Genomic DNA, 26,352 nt, shown 5'->3' with positions numbered 1-26,352 from the left:
ATCCACTGTTTGTCTCCATGTGAATTCCGATCATCACACCGTATAACTGCTACGGATGGACACTACTGAACCGCGTCGCGCTCATCTCAAAATGACGGACTGTATAGCGAATCAGCTTACGGAAGCGACGCAGAGACACGATCTCAACATAGACTACCTAACGCCAGAATACTAGTGTTTAAGAGCCAGAGTTAATTCGCTACATACGCGGAAAGTGATATATACCGATTCAATGTTTCGTCTGCATCAGCACAGTATACCACCACTCATGTCGTGAAACATTACTTCAGAAAAACAAGTCGCCATTTTATTCCTGTTACTGACATCGCTTAAAGAAAATATTTTGTTGGTGTGCAAATTATTTCGCATGGTGAGACCTTTAAAATTGTATTGTCACCGTCACGGTTTGCGGTTTGCGCATTTTCTATTTGTTTGTTTTTTTGAACTTGAACTATGAGTGCGTCCTCAAGCAGACATAATGTTGAACATGGCCCTCCTTCAGGGGTCAGTAGCAATACGGACGGAACTGAACAGGTCTCCGTACCGAAAAGGCACGACAATAAAATTTACATCAATGTTGGTGGAGTCAAACATGAAACTTACAAATCGACGCTGCGGAACATCCCCGACACCAGACTGTCTTGGTTAACACAGACTACCGCCAATAACGCCGATTATGACCCGGTAACCAAAGAATTCTTTTTTGACCGTCACCCGGGAGTGTTTTTGGCGATTCTTAACTATTACCGGACAGGTAAACTTCATTGTCCCAACGATGTGTGTGGTCCTCTTTTCGAAGAAGAGCTCCAGTTTTGGGGGATTGACGAGAAACAGATCGAACCGTGCTGCTGGTCGACTTACACGCAACACAGGGACGCGCAAGAGACGCTAGCGAAGCTGAACGGACCGGATTGGGAGGAGAATGACTTGGAGGAAGATGAGGAGGACGTTGCTAAGCGATTTGGAATCGAGGAATCGGGAGGTTTCGAGAAAGATACGTGGTGGGAACGATGGCAGCCCAGAATGTGGACTTTGTTAGAGGAGCCCTACTCGTCAAGATGGGCCACGGTATGTATATGTATGTCATAATGACGCTATTATTCTCACTAGAGGCGCTTTTGTAAAATAATTACGAATCATCACGCCTTATAATTTGACCTTGTTAATTTAATAGAGAGACAATATGCTACCTATAGTATTTTGATTTTCAGATCTTATCCATGCATTTTTGTTTTTCTTAACTACTGTTAAAACAGAAAAAGAGAAGTGCGGATGTAGGTTGTTTACTAACCCGCACGATTATCGATCGAAATCGTCTTCAATTTGTAAATACATTTCAGAGTTGGTATAGGTTCAGGGACGGAGTCGAATTAATGGATGCATGAAAGCAGCAGTTTATATTTTTAAAAACTTTATAAGGCTGACGTACGAACAAATTGTTCTTTCTGTAGTCGCTTAGTAACTTTACAGGTTGTGGTCAGGCAAGGTGAAACACAATGTAAGATGTCAAATACAGATGTTGGCACACGTATAATTCCATCGATAATTCCATCTCTTCATTATCACATCACCGAACCTTGAGAATACGGCGTGATTAGTTTTTTTTTTGTCCAGGGTAGACACCGACTTATGATACATATATACGTCGAATAAAACGCTCAGCAAACTTTTTTTGTTCGACCACATTTGCTGTCAATAACGGTGTTTCTTTTATATTTACCTGGGTCTTAGACACGTTTCTCGGGCGTTTTTGTTGTTGTACGAACCATAAACAAGGACAGATGAACACGTGGTCTTTGTATTGATTTAAGGGAATGGTATTTGTCGTATAAAAGTTGTTTGTCTAAAATTGGTCTCAACAGTGAGGGGAAATATTTCTCAATCTAATTTTCCACACATACAAACATATCACATTATGTATCTGTGTGTGATACCATTTAGAAATGTCCACATTTTTTAGCTTAAAATAAATGTTTTCTTGGCTGAGCTTTGTTCAATTATGTGTAGCCCAAATGGACCGAACGAAAGCTTGAACAATTCAACTTTAGCCAGTTATTCGAAACTAGAATACGTTTTGAAAAATTCAATAGATGGTCAAAAAATGCGTTGCCTTCTTGCGACGTACGTTCCTGTGACGTAATTGGGTGACAGGAAGACCGTTAATATCGTCGAAACTGGCCGTACTGTAATCACTCGCCAATAAACTCTAATGACGAATGACAACACAACCGAAATATACTTGTGAATCTAAACGACAATTTACGTAGTTTTGACGTCACAGCGCGTTGCCGCTAGAGGGCGGGACTTTTACGTACACCATTGAAAGCTGATATGTGTATCCAGAGACATCATAGAATCTGTTCTCTTTATCATTGATCCGACATTCACTACGACACAACATTGAAATGTAACATATTGACAACTTTATAGACATTACTGAAAAGTTTGAACCAAGGAGACAAATAAATTACGACATAACTGTCCAACACGTGTTATAAACTGGACGAACCAGTCTAGTTTAATCATGATTGGTATCCATTAGGTAGTGTCTCCTGCATATTTAGTAGTCTCCATATTTGGTAGGTATTTTTAATTAGCAAGACGTTTTGTAATATAGATGTCGATTTACATGAAAAAAATAAGATAATATCTCCCTAGATAACCTACATTGAAATTTTGGAAACTGTAAGATGTCTGCATATATCGGAAATAATGAAGTACAATGAATGGCAGATAAGGGAAACGACAGGTGTTTACAGTCATAAAAAGAACGTTATTAACATTAAATGTCAAACTTAACGATAACAGAATTCAACATTATGTCTGCAATTGAAAATGCGTCAACTAAAGATAATAAATGAAACTAATAGAATGGTGGTGTTTATTCGACGAACCTCGATCCGCATCGTATTTTTTTTCTAAAATGTATTACGTTTAACCCCAACAGCCTCTCGTGAAAACTTACAATAATCACTCACTGCAATACATAACGTAGATATCATATCACCAATCGTCAACATTCGTCTCAAAATGAACATGTGTTTTCACTTGTCGGTGTTAGTTGTTTTAAGCCTTAATTATAACATGCAAAGTCACGGAAAAGATTCCGGTAGTCACGTAGCACGAAAATGCCAATCAATGCTTCACTGTCAGGTAATTTCTCCCTTGATTGTCTTTAGTTTAGGTCAGGTGATTATTATTTTTTTCCCTGATGTTGTTTGCTTGTTTAGATTTTACCAAAATTTAATATCTTTACTATTTTGTGATAGGCGATAAAAGTAATGGTTGAAGCGCCAACGATCTACAGATTACTAATTAAATGTAATCGACTATTCACAAAACATTTATAAATGGTCGTACCACTATACATTCTCTTCGGTAGAAATATTGTGCACGATTTCACTCAAATATTTTACGAAGAATATTATATACCAAATAAATATTAACGAATGATTTACTTAGTCGTAGTCGTAAAGCATTCTGTGTATGCTTCAATTTCAAATTGAAAAACACCTGAAATCTGCGCATATTGATGGACAAGTCGCTCAGTTTGTTTAGTTAGATAATGTTTTTGAAATTCAATTGAAACTAAGCTAGGCAGGGCAACCCCCATCACCTCATATACATCGTGCCGTTCACCGAATAAGGTTACAATATTTAGAAATGATTTATAATTTCCAGAAAGTGTGGGAACGAGCACATAGTCAAATTGATTTTTATTTTGACGATTGAAAACCACTAAAAAGAGCAACAAAGAACACAGGGGATTTGGGGATGACGTCAGGGGGCGAGTTCCACCGCCGTAATTCCCGTGATTGACTGCGAAAACTGTGTAACTGTGACTGAAACACGTTGTTGATAATGGCGACTTGTCACAAACAGCCCCGAGACACCTGGATACTCTGGCAAGCATGGACAACGCCGCCGTGAGAATGTCAATTAAACATGGATGTAAGCATACCTTTGTTGAGATTTTTTAATTGCCAATGGCGACAGATTTGTTGTGTCTCTATGGTAACACGGCCGTAATTGTCGCAACAATGTTTTAATCCCCGATACTTGACGTCGTGTTTTTTTTATGAATGACACACGTCAAAAATAAAACTATACCCTATACTGAAGTAAGTTGTAACCTTTTTTTTTAATTATTAAAAACGTGTGTTTGTCACGGTCGTAAATAATGTGACTACACTGCATACACAACAAAGCAAGACAATAACGTATGGCACAGTTTGGCATTAGCGGTAAAACATTGATACACTGGCAAATCGACTTTTCTCGGAACAGTTTCTCTCTAGAATTAACCATAGCAACGGCAATTACCATGGTAAGGCCTTAACAATTGTATGAGAGTGTGACGCATTGGCATAAGTTGATGATGATTTTGAATAAAATAATATAAAATATAAAATCACCTAAATATATTTAATGTCCAAATCACTGAATTAACTACTAACACCCTGTTGTGAAAAAAAAAATATTATTGATATTATTGACTTTGTAGAATACAAAAATAACATAATATTTAGTTTTAAACAAACAGTAATTTGTTAAAACGCGTATTTAAAATTACCCTGAGTGTCATCCTGCTGCTATATACCATAATTTGTTCACCCAGCGTCACCACGCTCCGAGAAAAGGGAGATGTAAGGTGTATCTATTGGCATGGTAACCGATAATAACATTCTACGAAACTAACTTTATATATATTTCCTTGAACAGAATATTAAATCTCGAACTTTTTAAGCATATTCCTTGTATTTGCTCGGAGTACACCGTAATGGCATTCGGATAACACGTAATTTCATTGTTGTTGTTGTCCTTAACGTTATATATATATATATATATATATATATATATATATATATATATATATATATATATATATATATAGCAATTAATGACACTAACGTGACACGTGTATAAATACTATACTTGTGTTCTGAAGAGAACGTCTCTACTTTAAAACAAATCGACTGATAACGTCACATCGAAGTTCCGTTTATCAGTTGAAATTCCTTTTGAACATTACCATTTTGATACGCAGGTAAGCCAAATTATTGCTTTAAGGAACACTACCTGACCAGGGTGGGACTAGTACTTGTAATCTGTTAACACGTTAAATAGAAATTTGTTCGAAATTAGTTCAAACAAAATACTTACCGAATACAAATAATGAAATTTTAGAATATGACGTCAATAAAATTGATAAAAACATGATAAATTGAAAATAAAAGAGTAACGACCCAGCCGAATCAACAGCGGTTACTTTTAGTGCGTGTATTTTGCAAATCTCGCAGATTTAACAATTATTAGTTCCACGTGTCCGCTCTCCATGGTTAGTATTGTATGGAATGGGAATATTGATGCGCAATTTAAACGTGTCGATTTCACCTTATTTTCGGCATAACAAATGGTGCCATGCTTTTAACAACTCAAAATCAATGTACTGACGTCATTATGCCTTGCAGCATGTTACAGTCTGTTGAAACAAAAGATGAGAAGAGTGTTGACTGGGACTTGAAGATGTTCTCAATAGTGTGCATTACTAGAGGCCAACGACATTATGCATATAATCGTCATTCCCGACCACCGTTTACTTTGCGCTATCGCACCATCGGTCGATTCCAGTCAGTCGACTCGTGGAATTACAATTTATAGTTCACTTTCACTTTTATTTACACATACTTAAGAGTCTATATGTTTTATTAAGAGATAATATTTGTCAAATATTGATATAAAGTTGGAAGATTTGATACATATTAATGTGATATGTGTGTATGTATGTGCGCATGCGCATTTTCGTTGGAACCCCGCGTAACATTTTCCATTTTTCATGTGAATCATCAACGAGTTATCGATTGTTTTTGTATCTTTGGTGAATTTTTGTTTCGGTCTCGGTTATTTATATCAAAATCTCCTTAGTTTGTTTGTGTAATATCAACAATGTATTAAGGCATATATTTGCTTAAATGCATGCCAATAGCACGCACGCAGCCGCAAATACGCAACGTGTTCTGAATATTCAATTATCAAGTCGACGAATGAAAAGTAACGAGGAGTTCACATCAGAGGTCACAATGTGTCGATTCACGTACGACACACGCGTCGTGGGAGCATTGTTGTGCACGTGATCGCGGTTTTAGATAACATGGCGCATATTGAGACCACATCCGTTGCACACGTTCACCCCGGTACAGATACTGACAGAGTCGGCGATTAAATTGAAGATTTTTCTTTCAACGCGAAAAATTCAAAATATGATTTGAGAAATGATTTGAAAGTACCAAACCTCTTTTCATTGTATTTTCAATATGATTATTACTTATTAGAATCATATCATCTGGTAGACGTTTGGCTATATACTATATATACTAGTATCCATACCGGTCACGTGATTTGAACAAGTCGATTGTAGGATAATAACATGCAAGTGAAATCGAAGATAACATGTACTCTGTTACAGATGTATGAATTGACAATACCACAAGAAGAATTCGTGACAAGTAAAATCAATTCTTGGCAATGTTATATACATTAATTACTTAATTCATAGTTTCTATGCCATGAGTAATGAGAGTCAATTGAGCGATTTTAGTAAACAGCTTAAAGCAGACCGGGAACTCTATACAACTAGACAGAAATTTATTTTCTGGGTATAATCTTGTGCGGAGTTTGAAATAAGAGTTGTGCACCGAGTGTTATTAGTATTTGTACACATATATCTCTCGAATGTCGCCGCTGTTGTTTGGGTTAGTGTTACCATGGAGCTAAAAAAATCTTTTCACGGTGTTATCGAAATGACGTAATTATTTATTGACACAACACAAGCACAGCAGTAGGGTTACTAAAACTAAAAAAAAAACACTTTGAGCTGCACAATATCACAGCCTGAAGCCAGTGGATTCATTGAAACAGTCAAATTGCGTTATAGTTTTTTTGTTTTTTTATTTGGGGGGCGGGGGGTAGTGTTATCGCTCCGAATTGAAAAGCACAATAACCCAACCATATGGATTCCCTCAAACCGTTGAATGGTGTTATTTATTAATTGGCTTAGTGTTATCCCACTGAAGAGCGGGGTAACCCAGGTTCATGGATTCCCTGGAAACACTATCGATTGCACACATCTGTTTATGATACCGCCTACGGTTACCATGGACACGCATAGAAAAATCGAAAAGTCAACATTCATCCATGGACCTTTCTTCTTTCAAATGAGTTTTCGATTGTTCCGCATTTGAAATAATTAATTCTATCTACGACGAATGTTTCTAATGGGAATAAAACGTTTTATGTATAGGATTATGTACATACTCAAAACCGAAAAAGGTACATGTGTATAAGTATAGATAATATAACTTAACGAGATCTCGTTGAGAGTGAGAGAGCAGCGAGACTTGTTTTGGCCCTGCAAATTGTCTTTAATCATTCTCTGTCGCCATCGCTCCCACTATATTGCCAATGCAATATACAAAGGTCAGGCGAGAAATGAACGCGACGACGACAGATCCAGGTGGTTACAAAGGTCAGGCGAGAAATGAACGCGACGACGACAGATCCAGGTGGTGAGAATACTAGTAAGTACGATTTTCAATAGGTTTACACTTATAAACATCATTGTTTGGGGGTAGAATATTGTAAATCACTTATACCGCGTGAAACCGCGAAATGTTTGTGCTACATAGTTTGTCGCACGATGTCACTTCTGATCTAAACTTAATTGACATAAACACAACACGATATATTGGACCCTATTGGACTATTTAAATATTTAATGACTCACTTGATTAAGTCACTATTCGTTGATTGACCAACCAATCTCTTTCTCAACTCTGGGCGTTGCTCCTTATCTAAAGTTGCACAGTCTTATCCGAGGTGCAATATCCAGTTTACTCTGAGTATAAGTTTACAAATCATGCGAGATTCACAATAGCGGCTTACAATCTCATTAGGAATACAACCGTTGCGATTTACAATTTGCATATAAAAGAGAAAATGTGAGTTTAGGCATAGACCCTATGGTTTAGGGTAGGTATCGCGGTATTCGCATGCGTGTGTTTCTGATTGTAATACCATTTTCTGCATCGACTCTATGATTTTTATTTATTTTCCATAAATTTTCTCTTTTCTCCTGAATCGGTCAGTTTCTTTTTTGCAAATTGCCTCATTTACCAGTAAAACGGACACTGTCAGTTTCTTTGTTGGAAACTGGCTGATTTACTGCTAAATCAGACAGTTTTTTTTATTGAAAACTGACCAGGTTTACTGGTTAAGTTTTAGATCCCAGTTATTTTATTTTGGTGAACGCAAGAGTGCAACTTCCTCCATGGTTTTCAGTAGAGACCTTTTTTCTAGTGGCAAGTCTCCAGATCAGTAAAGTGGTGGAGTGTCATTTTATTGTCTGACGTAATGCGAGAGGGAATGCAATAATTGTCGTGTACATCCGGGTCTGTTTCTTTCTGACTATCATACATTCATACGTGTATTCAATTTTCCGTGTGGCTGATGATTTAATACCTGAAGGTTGTGACTGAGAAGTAGTGCCCTGTAACTAGAATACTTATAGCGAATCGAGAAAAGTTTTACTATATGAGGAGAACGTATATTATACACATTCACCACAATTACAAGACGCGTCACGTCGCGACGGCCACTTTAAAATGCGGCAGTCGTCGCGCTGCGCATGTGCGAGATATATGGGTCTCATATAAACAAAGATGGCAACTTTGGCTGTTGCGCAGATCAAGGAGTACGTTACCAAGCTTTAATTAGGCATTTTGTAGATGGTTGGAAGGTATCGAAGGAGTCACTGGCGGTAATTAGTTCAAGTCGCGTCCAGGTCAAACCTCATACTTGTGATTTCCATTAGAAGAGCGCATTGGATTATGGGAAAATCAATGTTTATCAACACAAATGTCGCACATGCGCGGCGCGACGACTACCTCCCTTTAACAATGTTTTGAAATCAGGATACCTGTCACCGAAACGGTGAGATGGAAACTGCCCATAATGCGATTACACAAAATATTGATATTATATTTATTGTTTATAAGGTTCAAATTCAAGGTTCGAATTCAAATTTACATGAACTTGGAATCTCGTCCCGGATGTGAGTTCAATGACCGGGTGAACTGAAATATAAAAAAAAAAAGGATTTAAGGGCGCTGGTCGTTGCGGCGCGTTGTGTTCGATATAGAAGGAGTATCGATAAATGAAATGAAATGTACAAAAAAATGGTAACTGACATTTAAAAAAAATCGAATTCTGTATCCATATTTTTCCATACTTAATCTTTGTATCAAGTAGATTGGTAAAATGGCTTAGATCACCAAGCTGGTTTCCATGGAAAACCCATACGCGCACTTGTCGCCATATTGAATTAATTGTTAGTAGAGCCGTCAACACGGTGGGTTGTGGGGAAAATCGATGTGGTTAGCAACATAAATCCGGCGCACGCATGGTAAGACAAACTGCATCACTTTAATTAATACAAATCTGATTACTTGTGATATCGAGAATCGTTCTATCTTAAATCGTTCGGTCGGTGTTACTCGGAACGTCTAGGGAACATCGATGGATGTTAAATAGAACACTACCAAATAATTTATATTTTAACAGAACAGAACATACACTTTTATATTCTTGCTTTGTAAACGCCCCCTTTCTTGGACGTCGAATATGATCGTGTGTACATTCCAGGGTACGAATCTGAAACATAAATATTAATGAAACGAATAACCGAAACTTATATTCTGTAATATGTAGACTCTTGTCACGTGTGTATTACGTGTTAAAATTTGAACAAAACCAAACACACACAAAAAAAAAAAAAAAAAAAAATTAATTGATTATTATTATTTTTCTCATTACTTCATTTTGTTAAACTTTTTATTATTGGAGGCGAAATGCCATATAATTATCCTAATGTTACCGTGGCCCTCTTTAACGACTGCGCGCATGCCGCGCTGAATGGCGAGAACTCGTCAGGTGTTTTCGACATGTCGACGAGTTGAGTAGTGCCTGCTGACGCCGTAAAAGCTTTACTACATACTTTATCAATAATTCCATAGGCACTTAAGGGAAATACAATTGCAGTCTCGTGTATTAGCCTTTATTTGAACCCCGGCACTTGAACGACGTGGATAGATACTCAATATTACATGGCAGTATATACCAAGTACTCTTAGCGCAACAAAGGCATTCCCTTCATCTTTATAAATATTTATAAATTTCAATGATCAAACCAGCCAATCAACGACGTAATTTGAAATGTTATAAAATTTATAACTATTTATAAAGATAAATAATAAAGATAAAGAATGCCTTTGTTGCGCCGAGAATTCTGCGGTCTATACGTCCACTCAACCTTATATCACAATTCCCGGTAACAGTTACTCGTACACTATTGAAACGCCCGGCGACAATCGCGCTCTGTCAAATATTGTTTTGCAATTATGTGTTTACTGTTTTTTAGATATTTTAGTTGCCCTCCCTTGTTGGTGACCCTCTGTAATTAGTTACGGTGAAATCACCGAGATTCTGTCATTGGGATTAGTTCTGGGTGTTGAACGATTAGAACAGCGGATTACCTATTTTGTTTCAAAATATTGTCGGTTACCAACAGACTTTGTTTACAGCACTGACATACATGTGTATTTACAAATAGAAATAAGGTAAATACGTCTAGGCTGTAAGACTTTGATAATACAATTTTGTTTTCATTGAATAGGTGATTTTCCGTTCAACTGCGAGATCTCGCGAGATGCATGAAAGACGCGCGTCGAACGTCTGTCGCAAAAATCAAACGATTTGATTTTGAACTCGCATTTCTTTGTTTTGTAGCTCACATCGACCAGCCGATCTTCGACGGAGGAATATTGCTTCCGAATACCCTCACTTAATTGAAATTGTCTATCACAAATGTGTACAGCACATTATTAAGCATGGAAATGCCCCCCAAAATACTTTCGCGTTTGTCGAATCCCACGCGATGTTTGACGCCACTACGACGCTATGACCTTTGTTTGTCCTGTTTTTACGTTCGATTTCACGCACAACGCGTGATTCTCGCAGTAAACGGAAAATGGTCTATTGTGAAATGTATTCATCGGCTCATTGGCTACATAGCATATTACTGGGAAGGGGAGGGGGCTCACATCACTCGTTGTATTCTGCTGGAAAAGTTACATTCATTGGCATCGAGAGACACATCACAGACGGGACTCTACTGGGCAGGATACAACTTTTTGGCATACTGGGGTGACCTTACGAGTGGGAATATGGGAGTCCATATCACATTTGCTGGACAGGTTTCATTCAAATATATGGTAATCCTTCCACTTTGTCCTTTCGTGACTATGGAATTATATGGGGGTAATATGGACATGTAACTAAGTTTATATGCAATAATGACATCAATGTTTGTAAAGAGCGCCCATGCAGATATCAACTGTTACCACTATCACTACAACAAAAAATGATTTTTACAAATTGTTTTGTAGCAGTGGACCTAAGAGGAGATGTTAGTAACTCGTATTGAATCCAGTGGACACTGCTCTACACACAAACAAACAAACAAACACATAATGGACAGTCATGTCCACAGGTATAGAAGACGACATTTGTAGGATCCTTGTGAAGTATAGTTTTCTACAGTTGTCAAAATAGCTGTTCCACTCCATGAATCATACGCTCTAACAAACCTATTACGTCACAGCTGATATTCAGGCGGTTAGGTTTTCGACCCGAAGTACAGTGACACTATTGCAGATCGTGTTCTGTACACCTGGTGTCGAATCGTGACAAATGGTCAACAAGGTTATAAATAATACCCTTATCTCAACACGTGTTTTATATACAATTTATCGACTCAGGTATCACAAGTATTTTGCTTAAACGATTTGAACATTATTGAAAATACCCAGAAGGTCGAGGTCCATTTCCACCCACCTGCCAATATGTCATCTATTTAATGGTACTATCGTTATGTCTGTCGTGTATTTTGTCGTTTTTATTTTGTTTGTTTCCTGTGTACTAGGAACGACTGGAAAATACAGAGCATATTTCGTTACTACTCCCGGCAGCTGAAAATGCGATTACTGATCGATCAAGCCATTTGCATGCCAGTGTTTAGTAGTGTTAAAGTGAACATACGTGATTATTATGGCAAGTTACTAATTGTTACAAAGGATTTGAAAAACATCGGCGAGTCTTGAAACAAAAAGCTTCAAAAGCTGCTTTTAGTATTTTGGAATTTTAACTGAATCTCAATTGACTGATTGATCGACCCAATGACGTCATAGATAACGCAAAGCCCCACAGCACGATTTTAAACGAAATAATTTGATATTTTAAGTTGGATGTAGATTTCCGGGGTTAACGTATTAAATGCTAGGTGCCTCGGAGAGCCTGCACGTTGCATTATGGGAGTGCATGATATACTGGACCAATCTAATTAAAATATTCCGAGTCTGTAGGTAGAGACTTTCCTTCTTTCTATTAGAATTGGTCGGTGATCGAGATTACAAGACTGTTTCAATTAGATTGCTATTTAACGGTCATTTGAATAAGTAACTTAAAAGGACATGTTTATATAGAATTGAAAGTTGTAGAATATCATTACAATCATCGCACCCACTCTGTTGTGGTTGTGGTACATGTGCCTTTATTTACAGTGACGTAATCATCGCATTGCATTGAGGGTAATATGTGACGTCAAATGGAGGGAATATATAATTCCTAAATCTACCCATGGTTCCAAGTTTGTTATTTGACAACACTGTTGCGTCACAATTCTAAAAGATTAAAGGAAACATTCACCTGTGCTATGCACGTGGTTTGTTATCATCATTTTATATTGTCTTATCGTGGCCGGGCAATATTATACTAGTATTTCAATGCTAAGTTTATCTACGTTATGTAAACACTGTATTTGACCTTTTTCAATTCGATACTCATTATAAAAGCCTATTGTATAAAATCGGGGAAATGACATATGAAATATAAACTACCTTATACAAACGTCTACAAATTTGCCTGCGACTACTGTCCTTGTTGCCAGTCAACATGTGACCAATACACACCCAGCCAATTAATCCGACCGCCCGTACCAGAGAACACTTTTGTTTGGGTGAAATATACACACAACACTTAATGACAAAACATTTCCTCGTTGTTTTTCTGTAGCTTTTGGCAGTGATATCCTTGATGTTCGTTTGTGTTTCCATAACAACGTTTTGCCTGGAAACGGTCAGTGATTTACAGGAGCCGGTTTACTCAGAAAATGCAGAAACGAATACCACTGAGATAATAGACTATAAACCAAGGGACGAACTATTTTACATCGAAGCCGTCTGTGTTACCTTCTTCACCGTTGAGATTATAGTTCGGTTTATATTTTCACCAAGTAAACTGGACTTCTATAAAACTGCACAGAATATTATCGATTTTCTGGCTATCGTACCGTTTTATGTGGACGCCATATGTAAGATTGCTAACGTCAATGTGAGCGGCACGGCTAATGATATCCTAAGCTTTGCGAGAATCGTCAGGATATTTCGTATCGGTAAGCTCACGAGACATTTCAGCGGATTGAAAATTCTTGTGCATACAATCAGGGCCAGCGCTAAAGAACTACTACTCCTTATCATATTCTTGGGGTTAGGAGTTCTCGTCTTTGCCAGTTTGGAATATTACGCCGAGAAGTGGTTAGCCGAGGAGGGTCAAACGAACGATTTCACGGACATACCAATCGGTTTCTGGTGGGCGGTCGTCACCATGACGACAGTTGGTTACGGAGACATGGTTCCGCGCACGCCATCGGGGATGCTTGTTGGCGCAATAGCGGGTGTCTTCGGTGTGTTGACAATTGCTCTTCCGGTTCCGGTTATCGTGAATAACTTTGCCTTATACTACACACACGCTCAAGCAAGAGCAAAACTTCCGAAGAAGAGGAAAAGAGTTTTGGTTGGAGCGGCAGATGCCTTAAAAACGCAAGGACAGACTTTTAGTAGCATTAGTGGCTATTCAACACAGTTCACAAACGAGGCAGAAGCAATACATGACAGTGTAAGCGAAAGTAGTGAGGACAGCGGAGTCAAAACGAGAAACCCTAAAACCGGTAAGTCCTGAACAGATTTGGAACATTTTAATTTACGTCATTATATGAATTACAAAGATAGTACACGTTTTCTGAAAGCTGTGCCTTCTAGCGACAAGTGCTTCTATGACATCAAAATGGCGTAAGCATTGACCGCATTTAAATTGACAACAATGTTTTTTTTATCATTGGACTACAGATAAAAACAATATCGACTGTGAATGGAATTCCTCCTACTCATTTACGTCACAGATGCGTTTGTCACTAGAGGGCGCAAATTATAGGAAAGGCGTACTCGTATAACATTGCGTCATCTCCATATAAAATCACTCAGTATGGAATCTACCTACCAACATACTCAAAATTATTTATATATTGCACGGTATTATACTTTATTGCGAGCTAAAATTGTTTTTATTTTGCTCGGTTACCCGATATATTCGTTTGATAGAATATTGAACTACAAGGCGCATGCCCTTTGGATTACTGGTACGTACTATAAATTAAGTGTGTATAAAGTTCATAATTTCATCATATTAGTATTTGGTGTGTCACAAAGACAAAAGACCCACCTGCTTCAGTCAAGTACTGTTTTTTTCAGGATGTCGAATTGTTCAACAAGACAATAAAACTGACCTCATGTAATTTCCGTTAGCTTTTCGATGAGTGGAATCCTTATAATTTTTTATTAGAAAGGGATGTCGGTAATACATTTTAGTCAGCGTTGAATACAATCGAGCACTTGTTTTAGTAAAACAATTATGTATGTTTGTTTGTTATGTGTGTAACACCTGCTGATCAAACGTCTGTTCTTATTCATTCCACACACATGCACAGACATGGCACGCTTTCCTATAGCATGTCGAATATAAGTTCAGTAGTAGGGAATTGTAGTCCTTGGTAATAATTCAATATAATCATTATATACCTTACCTACGATTACCTACGTCCATTTTTTTATATATTAACCTGGCATCTTTTACTAGTTTACATTGTATTATAACGCAAATATCTCGGTGAATAGATAGCTTTTTCTTTCCATGTAACATTCGCCACCATATTCCCTGATTCGGTAAATCCGTGGCCATTGGTGGAAAATTCATGTAGCCTTTGATAGATTTCAATGGTTCAGACGTCACTCCTACGATTATTTCGAACTTGGCGTGGATATCAATCATATATGACGTATTGTTTAATAGATGAACACTTTGTTGCGATCCTTCAACATATGACCGGTATGTTGTGTTCACGCAGGTTTCCCGGGGATACGGTTCTCTTCAAAGTCGACAAACGTCATAAGAACACCTGAACCTAATCCTGTTTTGAGAAATTCCGGTGAAATACTTCAAAGTGGACGATGTTATTTTGATCCATTATGCCAAAGTTCATTCAGATATCGCCATGATTGTTTTTTCGTACATAATTTTTAGCATAGATATTGCAATGACGTACACATGCTGGGGTGCTAGTAATAATATCTGAAACTTTCGAACTGTTCTTGTTTGCACGTCAGGCCTTTGCAGGTTAAAACGTTTGCATTCGTCCTCTGACACACATTTTACGTTGTTAGGCCAGACTTTTTTTATTCCTTGTTTCTCGAGTTTTTATAAGACAATTTATTTTTTTGAGGAGGGCGGAAAAAAAATAAAATTAATTCTTTTTTTCCATTAGATTTGTGTGATTCTCAAAGAATTGTAAGTGAGATCATTGATCGGAGAGAAGAAATGAAATAAAATGTTATTTCATGTATAACCTTGTTTCTCATCTGCGCGAGACTTCGGTACTTTGATCATGATACTCCCACGAAAATGCAACTTGGGTTTGTTATGCGGCGGCCGGAAAAAAAATGAAGTTAAAAATAAGTTTTTTATATCAATTTTTTGCACTTACAAGTCGGCGGACGCGAGAAATTACGCTGTAATAAAATTTTATTTTTATTTTATTTTCGGCTCCTGTTTATTCGACGGGTTCGCTAAACAAGGGATAATAAAAGTCTGGGTTTATCATGCTCGAAAGTGAGACTCGATGATGACAACGGTAGTAGCATCTGTTACAAAGTACACACAATGTATGCGAAATACAAATATGAACAGTATAACGGATTTCCACATTCTCGTGGTTATCTCGCTCTCAACGAGATCTTCAGTGGTGGTCATTTGCGTCTAAGGTCTATAAAGTTGAAAGTTATGACATGATTAATTAAGGCTACCGCCGCCTATATACGAAAACGATTGCACAATATTATTGTATACGTTACATCGCATTTCCAGAACTCTGGATTCCATTACCCATTAGTCAGCTGATCAAGATCTTAGGAATCCTGCGAAAACCGATTGTCACGGACAAGTGCGATTATAACGACAATCTAGTTTAAAGCTGTTCTTTTTTATCGTCAACATCTACCCATGGCCGCGGAGATAAATGTCCTAATTTCACCCATCAACGCAGTCAATATTTGTGCGATTTAATCAATAAAAAACCATGGAAACGACTTGGTAATTGGGTCGAGATATGTATAGCCACTCAATAACATTGTGCTTGTCAATGATAAAAGGGAAAAGTGGGAAATCCGATTGTACTCCGCGATTTATATACAACAACGCGGTATAAACTTTATCGCGAACGAGGTTGTAAACTGCAAAAATGTTTTTGAAGTAACTACCCTATCAACACCATATACTGTACATGGCAATAATGACCCACCCAGTTGTACATATAGTCCCTAAATTTGGATTGTTCGTACATTATCTATCAGAACTAGGAAGTTCGGGGGGAAAAAGTATGTAAATATCGTTTTTGGTAACTCGATTTGAATATTTATTACCATTATTTTTAATGAGATACCAATTAGTAAACATGTTTTCTTGTGGACTACAACTGTCTACGTTCCTTGGATTGAAAGGTCAAATACGGTATCACTGGCTGTACAAGCTAAACATCGAACTTACCATAATTTTTTTTCATGTCGTTTGCATGAATCGAAATAAGCAAATAAATTGCACCTGATTTGACATATGACATTTGATCGGCTTTCATTGAATACCAATCTTGAATAACAAATATATAGTTGTTGTTTAATTAACACATTTTCTCCGATACAAGTAAACTGTAGGCGAGTGGCTTGTTCCTAAAGATTAAAATATCTACAATGTAAACTGGGACCGCCCTAACATTTTTCGAAAAATACAATTTCAAGAATGGCGACCATTTTTTTGTTTATTGTATCTAAAATGGGGTTCACGTATATTGGGGAATTTGTCTAAAATAGGGTCCGCATGTTTCACAGATTTGGGCTAAACCGGGTTAAACTTTATACATTGATCTGAAATATACGTATTTCAGAGAGTTAATTTCAAATGAGCTCCGCGTTATCTGGGGATTTGGTCGAGAATTCGGTGTAAAATGGCGGTCACATTATTTCATGTGTTTACCTAAAATTATGTTTTTCAGGGATTTGTTCTAAAATGGGGTCGACAAATTTTGGCCTCGAATGGGTCCATTTATTCCAGGAATTTGATCTCATATGGGGTCTACATATTTCAGGCTCTCGAAAAGGGGTTGAAGTATTTCGAAGATTTGGAACCAATAGCAGATGAATTTTGATCTCTAATGAGGATCACGTGACGGTATTGTATACCCACGCCATAGGTTATGCAACAAACAACATGTTTGCGAGAACACGGTTTTAAAATGGTTTGCACAGCAATGTGTGTGTGTAACTAGCTGGCCAGCTCGATATGCTCAATCCATGGAGACACAGTCATGTATTACTGTTACATCGTACTGGCGAACGATTGGACATGTCTTTGTTATTTCTTTTATCCGTTTGCCCTTTAAATAGTTTCGACCTCGCAATTGCACCCAACATACGTTTTCGACAACAACAATTTAGCATTTGCAAATGAATGGTTTAACAGAGTTTATCGCTATACGCGTCACGAGTTATTGTCATTTGAACATGTTAACGCGTTAATTTATATTCGATTAAAGCGGTCGCACCTGCGCATGCGGCAGACGGTCACTTCTTCGCTTTAAGCTAAAAGTACTCTGTCCCTTTAAGTTAAAAAAAATATTATTACTGCTTCCGGTTCAAAATATAATATCGCGCACGAATGTAGAGTGTGTTGTTTTATATAACTAGCACTGAATGCAGGCTCACTAACAAGGGATTGCATGTGCCAATCTATATACATCCCCCAAGGCATTCTGGTTGGCGATATCAGAAAGCAGTCAAGGACGTTTATCCGTGAATTGATTTTTTAATCTCATTGAGCGTATTTTCTTCTTAAAATCGTCGATAATTCTGGCGTAGTTATTACCAGCAAATATACGAGATGTCATAACTGACCCGAAAATTTCTTTTTCAATATTTTGTTTTAAATATAAAACAAGATTCCCTTGTCCTAACGAGTTTTCCATTAAAAAGAACGTTGAACCAATGTGCACATTTTTTTTTTTGCAGAATGATGTTAATTTTTATTTGGGCTTCCTCCCTCTCGCCAAATGTTGGAGTTTTTTCATTTCATATAGTTTCTGACATGAAGGATTTTTTGTATGAGGTATGATGGAATCTGGTAATTCAGATGACATGTTCACGCCAGAGTGAGGCAATGGTCTTATACCCACTACCTCTTTGCGGCACCTGGTAGTACGGTAATGCCATAGTGAGGCAATGGTCGCATATCACTACCTCTTTGCGGGACCTAATAGCAATGCCGCAAGAAAGAAAGTAGAGTGATACGACCGACGAGTTCGAAAATTGCGAGATTTGGTGTAGTGTCGTAAATGGTGAACAAAATTCACGCCTCGAAAGAGATTTTTTAATTTAAAAAAAATATATCAGGCTTATCAGCGTTTCCGTTGAAACAAATTTGACCACCGATCAGTGTGTCATTGGTACATGAGAAAGTAAATCATGCAACAAATACACAATATAATTTTACCTGTTCACATGTATTAATCGCATTAGTGTTAGTTGTGAGGTTACCATGTTTGTTATTTTGTATTCCTCTGTATTGTTTGTTTGTTCATTATTGCAGATACTCTAAATTTGTTATTTATTATTACGTGGTTATAGTATTTATTTATTATCACGTGGTTATAGTATTTAATTATTATCACGTGGTTATAGTATTTAATTAGTTGTTTTGAGCGTATAAAGTTGAAAGTGATTCCAGTATAATGTTGTCGCCTACATCGGCTGAAAAGAAACTTATGGATTGCTTTTTCCGATGTTTGCTGACACTCCTCATAACTCAATCAATTATATTTAAGTCAATAACAGGCCATGATTACGTTCAATTACCGTCTATATTATGCATTTATTGAAGCCTAGATGCCTAGTGTAGAGAATATACTCTAGGAAGAGGGTCATATATGTTGCTGTCAGATTACAGTGATTTTAAACTTAACTGCAATGTAAATGAAGATAGCAAGATGTGTGGTTACCATGTTCGTCGTTGTCGTCGTTAACACTTTTCATGTGTCATTGATAACTCAAGTAAAGTTGAGTAAGTTAAAGTTAAAGCGGGAGGGTCGTCACCTGCGCACGCGCGGGAATTGCGTCCCAAGCGATGATAACAACACACGCTAGAGCGCAAAGGCTCATGGGTAGACGCTTGTTTGTAAACAATGACACGCTATGGCCGTCTGACGCATGCGCGGGTGACAACTTCCCTGCTAAAGTAAAGTAAAGTTGCCAAATCTAGTATCAAACAAAGTTACATTACAAATCTGTATGAAAGTCTCAATCAATTTCAAGTCTGGTGTGTCTCGCACACGAAATTTGTACCACCCCCTCGATAATCATTGACTATTCACGTGATCTGATTGTCTCGTAACGTAAATGATATTTGGGTTTATTGTGATCAACTGCGACCACAAGCACAAGCATATATACAAAACGGAATTTATATTAGTACGTCAAAAAAAAACTGTCAACAAATCAGCTACTCTCTGATTGGTTTGACTGTTAGGGGTTAAGGATGGTGATCCAATCAGACCTGGCGACCATATTAAAGCGGGGGAGTCGTCACCTGCGCATGCGTAAGATGGCCATAGCGTGTCATTGTTTTCAAACAAGCGTCTACCCTTGAGCCTTTGCCTTTTTTTAGCGTGTATTGTTATCGTCGCTTAGGGCTCAATTCCCGCGCGAGCGCAGGTGACGACCCTCCCGCTTTAACAACCATGGTGCTTCAGTGCTGCACAGTTTGCAATATTCTTTTATTAAAACTTGTTATCATTAGATATCTTCCTTCGCAAAACATTCACTTTGTCTGAAGAAAATGACGCGTCCAGTCAAATGGTCAGCCCTTAATCTGTTTCCAGACAAAAAGTATGCATACCGTTCACGAAAAAAATTTCCTATCTGATTTAATGAGCATAATTTCGCTCACTGAATTCTGCTGACCCAAATCTTATGATACTAGAAATGAACCAGTGTAGTGGCCGACGTGACAGGCATGAGGCCAATTCTTGAGAATTGTTCTTCGTTAGACAGCTGTGCCACATCTCAAGTGGCAGACAAATTAGCATACTGAGATCGAGTGGACTCTGCCGAGGAACGTGTCAACGGGGTTGTTGCCAGGGAACGATACATATAGTTCTTACAAGCTAATGTTTATTTTATACCATGTCTATGTTGATTCTCTGGAAAGAAACACAGCTATTCGAGTGACGCATTAAAACATGCATCGTTATACGTCATCGTTGGTGTTGTACACGTTACTCCGTCGCCGCCCGCGTCGCCGTCATGGTCTGACACACGAACTATATACCAGAGCCTGGCCGTAGACGACGATGTAAAGTATGCACAATTTTTAATGTTGAAGAGAGTGTATTTTCTAGTAGTAGAAAACAAACAGTATCACTACAAATGTCATCATTGTTAAAACAGTACCAGGCCTGTATAAGTGACTGTTCGTCATTTCAAAACTGACTGGCTAAAATTTTTGTTTTACTGGCACACGGTTCTTGCACCATATTTATTAAAATCATTTGAAATCATTGTTTTAGAAGTGTATTACATATATCCTCGTATCTGTAATATTACTTAGTTGTAGGGCGACACCAAGCATCGGGATATACATAGAAATGCAAATAATTCCATATGGAATTTTGTGCGATAAAAGAGCAGTGATCGTCGCACTGCGCATGTGCGACATTTGTGTTGATCAACATTGATTTTCCTAAATCTAATGCACTCTTCTAATGAAAATCAACGTACACTTATTTCCGCAGGCGACTCTGCTCATATCTCCCATCACCAAAGAAATTACATGATTAAATGCTTAGTAACGTTTTCAGCAAAGTCCTTTTATAGAGTGACTGCGGTTTCAGTTTATACTCTCAAAGTCGCCATCTTTGTTCACTGCTGTATTTTTACCAAGTAAAATCATATTTATCAAAGTTATTGTTCATACATAAGTTGTTGTTGTTGTTGAACACACTACACAGATTGTAATTTCATTCAGTTTCATAATTCAAGACAAATAAAGGGCAAAAATATAGAGAATATAGCAATTTTTTTTCTGTAACATTGTTGTGTAATCGGTAATTATGAAAAAATATTTATGGGTGCACAGGGAATACATTTTGTTATGAATTATTCTTAATATAAATCTTTTGAATTATTTTGTCAAAATCAGTTTTTTCAGAGTTTTTTCTCCCAAAAAACGAAATAATTTCACAATGTCGAAAACGGAAAGTGTTATAGGCGATCAAAGCAAGCGCACTATTACTTGAAAGTTGAAACATTCGATTTAAAATTGATACAGCACAGCAAAATGTAGTGACGATACCACTGTACTTGTGCTACTCAAAATCCATTTCTACCAGAAATACTCAGTGATCGATTAGTTGAAGTGTTTCCTAAAAGAAAATTGATTGTATCATTCTTTGTGAATTATCCGTCTGTAAATTAGTCATGATCGACCCAGAGACTCGTCGGTGATTGGAGTTACCACATATCGTATGTTGTCAATGGTAACGTCCCTGTTGATTTAATTATAACCTAAACGTCCCCTGTTTTACAGACATTTAACTAAATTATCACATAAACGACCACGCATTATATTAACTCTTGTTAATAATAATAACAAAACGACGCCATGTTGTTTTTTTCTCAAAGTTAATCGATCGATATGAATAATAATCGACACTTTGTATTGAGAGTGCAAAACGCTCGATTGTAATTTTGTTTTGCCACAGAACGATATAAAAGTCAATTTTGTTTATTCATTTTTTACTTTTTGCCTCACTGCCGATGAATATTATATACATGTATTTCCACTTATAAAAATATTTTCACGATCGATAATACAATTCTAATTAGTGGAACTACAGACTAATGATTATATTGTCATTAATGTATGACGTATGAGTAATTTCTATGGTAGTCACGTTTATATTGGCGATATTTATTGAAACGGCTCCACAATTTAACCAATCAAATCTACCGGCTTTGGAGTGGCGTATAACGCCTGGAACACTGCATAGATTCTAGGCGTTAGTTAGTGGAGTGAGTTATACTGAATGAAACACTGCATAGATTCTAGGCGTTAGTTAGTGGAGTGAGTTATACTGAATGAAACACTGCATAGATTCTAGGCGTTAGTTAGTGGATTGAGTTATACTGAATGAAACACTGCATAGATTCTAGGCGTTAGTTAGTGGATTGAGTTATACTGAACGAAACACTGCATAGATTCTAGGCGTTAGTTAGTGGAGTGAGTTATACTGAATGAAACACTGCATAGATTCTAGGCGTTAGTTAGTGGAGTGAGTTATACTGAATGAAACACTGCATAGATTCTAGGCGTTAGTTAGTGGAGTGAGTTATACTGAATGAAACACTGCATAGATTCTAGGCGTTAGTTAGTGGAGTGAGGTATAGTGAATAAAACACTGCATAGATTCTAGGCGTTAGTTAGTGGAGTGAGTTATACTGAATGAAAAATTGCATAGATTCTAGGCGTTAGTTAGTGGAGTGAGTTATACTGAATGAAACACTGCATAGATTCTAGGCGTTAGTTGGTGGAGTGAGGTATAGTGAATAAAACACTGCATAGATTCTAGGCGTTAGTTAGTGGATTGAGGTATAGTGGATAAAACACTGCATAGATTCTAGGCGTTAGTTAGTGGAGTGAAGTATAGTGAATAAAACACTGCATAGATTCTAGGCGTTAGTTAGTGGAGTGAGTTATACTGAATGAAAAACTGCATAGATTCTAGGCGTTAGTTAGTGGAGTGAGGTATTCTAGTGAATAACACACTGCATAGATTCTAGGCGTTAGTTAGTGGAGCGAGGTATTATAGTGAATAACACACTGCATAGATTCTAGGCGTTAGTTAGTGGAGCGAGGTATTATAGTGAATAACACACTGCATAGATTCTAGGCGTTAGTTAGTGGAGCGAGGTATTATAGTGAATAAAACACTGCATAGATTCTAGGCGTTAGTTAGTGGAGCGAGGTATTATAGTGAATAACACACTGCGTAGATTCTAGGCGTTAGTTAGTGGAGCGAGGTATTATAGTGAATAACACACTGCATAGATTCTAGGCGTTAGTTAGTGGAGCGAGGTATTATAGTGAATAACACACTGCATAGATTCTAGGCGTTAGTTAGTGGAGCGAGGTATTATAGTGAATAACACACTGCATAGATTCTAGGCGTTAGTTAGTGGAGCGAGGTATTATAGTGAATAACACACTGCATAGATTCTAGGCGTTAGTTAGTGGAGCGAGGTATTATAGTGAATAACACACTGCATAGATTCTAGGCGTTAGTTAGTGGAGCGGGGTATTATAGTGAATAACACACTGCATAGATTCTAGGCGTTAGTTAGTGGAGCGAGGTATTATAGTGAATAAAACACTGCATAGATTCTAGGCATTAGTGTAATATAATAAGTGAATACACTGTGTAAATTCTACGTGTTATTGGAGTTTGGTGAGTGGGACATGGCGCAGATTCCATGCATGATAGTTTTAGGAAATGTACATACATGTAAACATTCATAAATATACACTTCTTAATACCTCTTCTTAATTATTTGTAGCCAACGGTCAATCGACGGGAATTAGCGTAACATTCACAGATGAAGTAACAGATAGTCCCAAAACTACAAGAAAGAAATCACCTAATACTGGCAAGCGAGGTACTGGACGACGGGAAAGTTTCGTTCCTAATGGACTCGGGGTAGGAAGACGAGAAAGTTTCAGACCAAATGGTAGTATTGCAGGTAATGTCAGTTTCTGATTTGCCATTTTGATTCCATTTGAACATGTCCTTTGAGCTATCATGTTATCATTCACTAATTAAAAACGTAGTCCAGCAGTAAACATGTATTGTTTTTATGAAACGATCGTTATCGTATTTTAGAAATTAGTGATGGCTGTAATGGTGCGTTATTTCCGGATACATTTTACGGATTATCAAGCAGCTTTTAAAGTGCGGTGGTCGTCGCGCAGCGCGTGTTCGAATTTCATGTAAATAAACAATGTATTTTACACGCGTTGTATACGCCGCTATGAATCCCATATCGAACAGAACGCGGCGTGACGACTGCCGCCCTTTAAACATGTTGTTATGAACTCAGATTTCAAGTAGGTCAAACACATTTCAATTCAAACTTGACTGAAAATACCAGAACGCGAGTTTCACCTGAGTGATTCTTTCTATATCAGTAGAACATTTGTTTTTTTCAGGACGAAGTAAGTCTCTTCATGGACCTAGCAAAGGACCACCAGCAAGAAGGAGGTCTCTACTGCCCTCTATGACAGAAATCGATGTATAACATATTATGGCATCATCAGTTTGTTACGCAAAACCAATCCTTGAACCGATGGGGCTCAATGACGTCATTACAGCGTCTCTTTTCACGCGTGCCCTCGTCATTCGAGCATGACGAGCATTACTCCCTTACGGCGTGTGTGGCAAAATCTTTGTTGGTATCATCACCAACAGCACTCAAAATGGTACAACTGACGTCATTTCGTATCACTGATTTAAATATTATCTGACATTATTGAATGTTTATGGAATAAGAATACAGACGATGAAGCAACAACATAGCAAGGTGTTGCGAATCACCTAACGTTGGTGGCGCACTTACATTCGTTCAATTTTTTTTCACAATGTTATCATCCATATACTTTGAAATAATTTTCTATGAACGGTGCTCATGAAGTCTTTTTTCGGTCGTACTGCTCGTCGGTTGTTGTCATAACTACTAGTATATAAGTTCAACAAGCTGCCACATTTGTTACGCCACTATTTTTTCTCTCCACGTTATTATTAAAGCGGGGGAGTCTTCACTTACGCATGCGTCAGGTGGTCATAGCGTGTCGGGACTCAATTCTCGCGCGTGCGCAGGTGACGACCCTCGTCGTTCAGCCGGCTTTGAAGAATAGGTACCGCGGGGAAACAAAGGCCGAAATGTTTGATATTATTTTAAGTTGTAAAATACCTACGTGTCTTTCATGATATTTGTGTAAATATGCTAAATCAAAACTAATTTACTTGATAATAACAATATCAATACTTTGATAGTGTCGTGTGCAAAATCAGAACATGTGCCTTCTTTGGGACGTCATGTTATTGTACGTGTTGAAGCAGTGTCCACTTTTTTATGTGAACATCGCCCTCTTGTGTAGGCGATGAAATGCGAAGTGTTGATGGATATTATATTTTGAATGAACACTGGGTCAGTTTATTAAGATCTCTTCTTTAAAAATCATTTGTGAAAATGCCACCAGACAACATGTAATTGAGTGGACAACTTAAGAAACTAAATTAGTATAATTCTGTAACCAAATATTTCGTTAATTATATATAAGATTTCTCATGAGTGGATACACTTAAATTTTATTGAAAATATTGTATTACCACCACCACGAATCGTCCATTTTAAACTAAACTATTTTCCCTGTTCAGACAATGATCGCGAGTAAGCATCCTCAACGGGTTATGCGTGTATCTTACTACGGAAGTCTACAGGTCTACACTCAGTGTGCGTTTCAGCCACCATACTACTCCATATACCCAGTTACCAAACACACTATCGCATTCGCGCAGTTTTACTGTATAAAAAGTACCTTATCTAAAAGTTTTTAAAACTTAAGATTCATTTTGTAAGGGTTGTCGGTGAATGAAAAATAATTTATTTATTTATTGTACATGATTGCCTGTATTTCTATTTGCCGCGCTTTAAGCAGCGACTTCGATTTGAAATAAAAAACACACCTAATACT

The 26,352-nt window shown here is 37.5% G+C and overlaps 1 protein-coding gene across 1 annotated transcript; it reads left to right on the top strand.

The window, feature by feature from the left end:
* The first annotated feature begins 130 nt into the window (after positions 1 to 130).
* Positions 131 to 25,280, top strand: LOC100374549 (potassium voltage-gated channel protein Shaw-like). Its single transcript, XM_078014284.2, has 4 exons — positions 131 to 1,068; positions 13,186 to 14,119; positions 24,159 to 24,341; positions 24,808 to 25,280. Exons 1-4 carry the CDS (start codon positions 454 to 456, stop codon positions 24,894 to 24,896), a joined length of 1,821 nt encoding a protein of 606 aa, XP_077870410.2. The 5' UTR covers positions 131 to 453; the 3' UTR covers positions 24,897 to 25,280.
* The last annotated feature ends 1,072 nt before the right edge of the window (positions 25,281 to 26,352 follow it).

The sequence above is a fragment of the Saccoglossus kowalevskii genome, chromosome 1 (genome assembly GCF_978046115.1).
Source record: "Saccoglossus kowalevskii chromosome 1, keSacKowa6.1, whole genome shotgun sequence".
Classification (NCBI taxonomy): domain Eukaryota; kingdom Metazoa; phylum Hemichordata; class Enteropneusta; family Harrimaniidae; genus Saccoglossus; species Saccoglossus kowalevskii.
This window is presented reverse-complemented; position numbering and strand designations above follow the sequence as displayed.

Coding starts and splice junctions, on each gene's coding strand:
- LOC100374549 (XM_078014284.2), top strand. CDS start 454: ATGAGTGCGTCCTCAAGCAGACATAATGTTGAACATGGCCCTCCTTCA. Junction 14,120..24,158: donor AACGAGAAACCCTAAAACCG/GTAAGTCCTGAA, acceptor AATTATTTGTAG/CCAACGGTCAATCGACGGGA. Junction 24,342..24,807: donor ACCAAATGGTAGTATTGCAG/GTAATGTCAGTT, acceptor TGTTTTTTTCAG/GACGAAGTAAGTCTCTTCAT.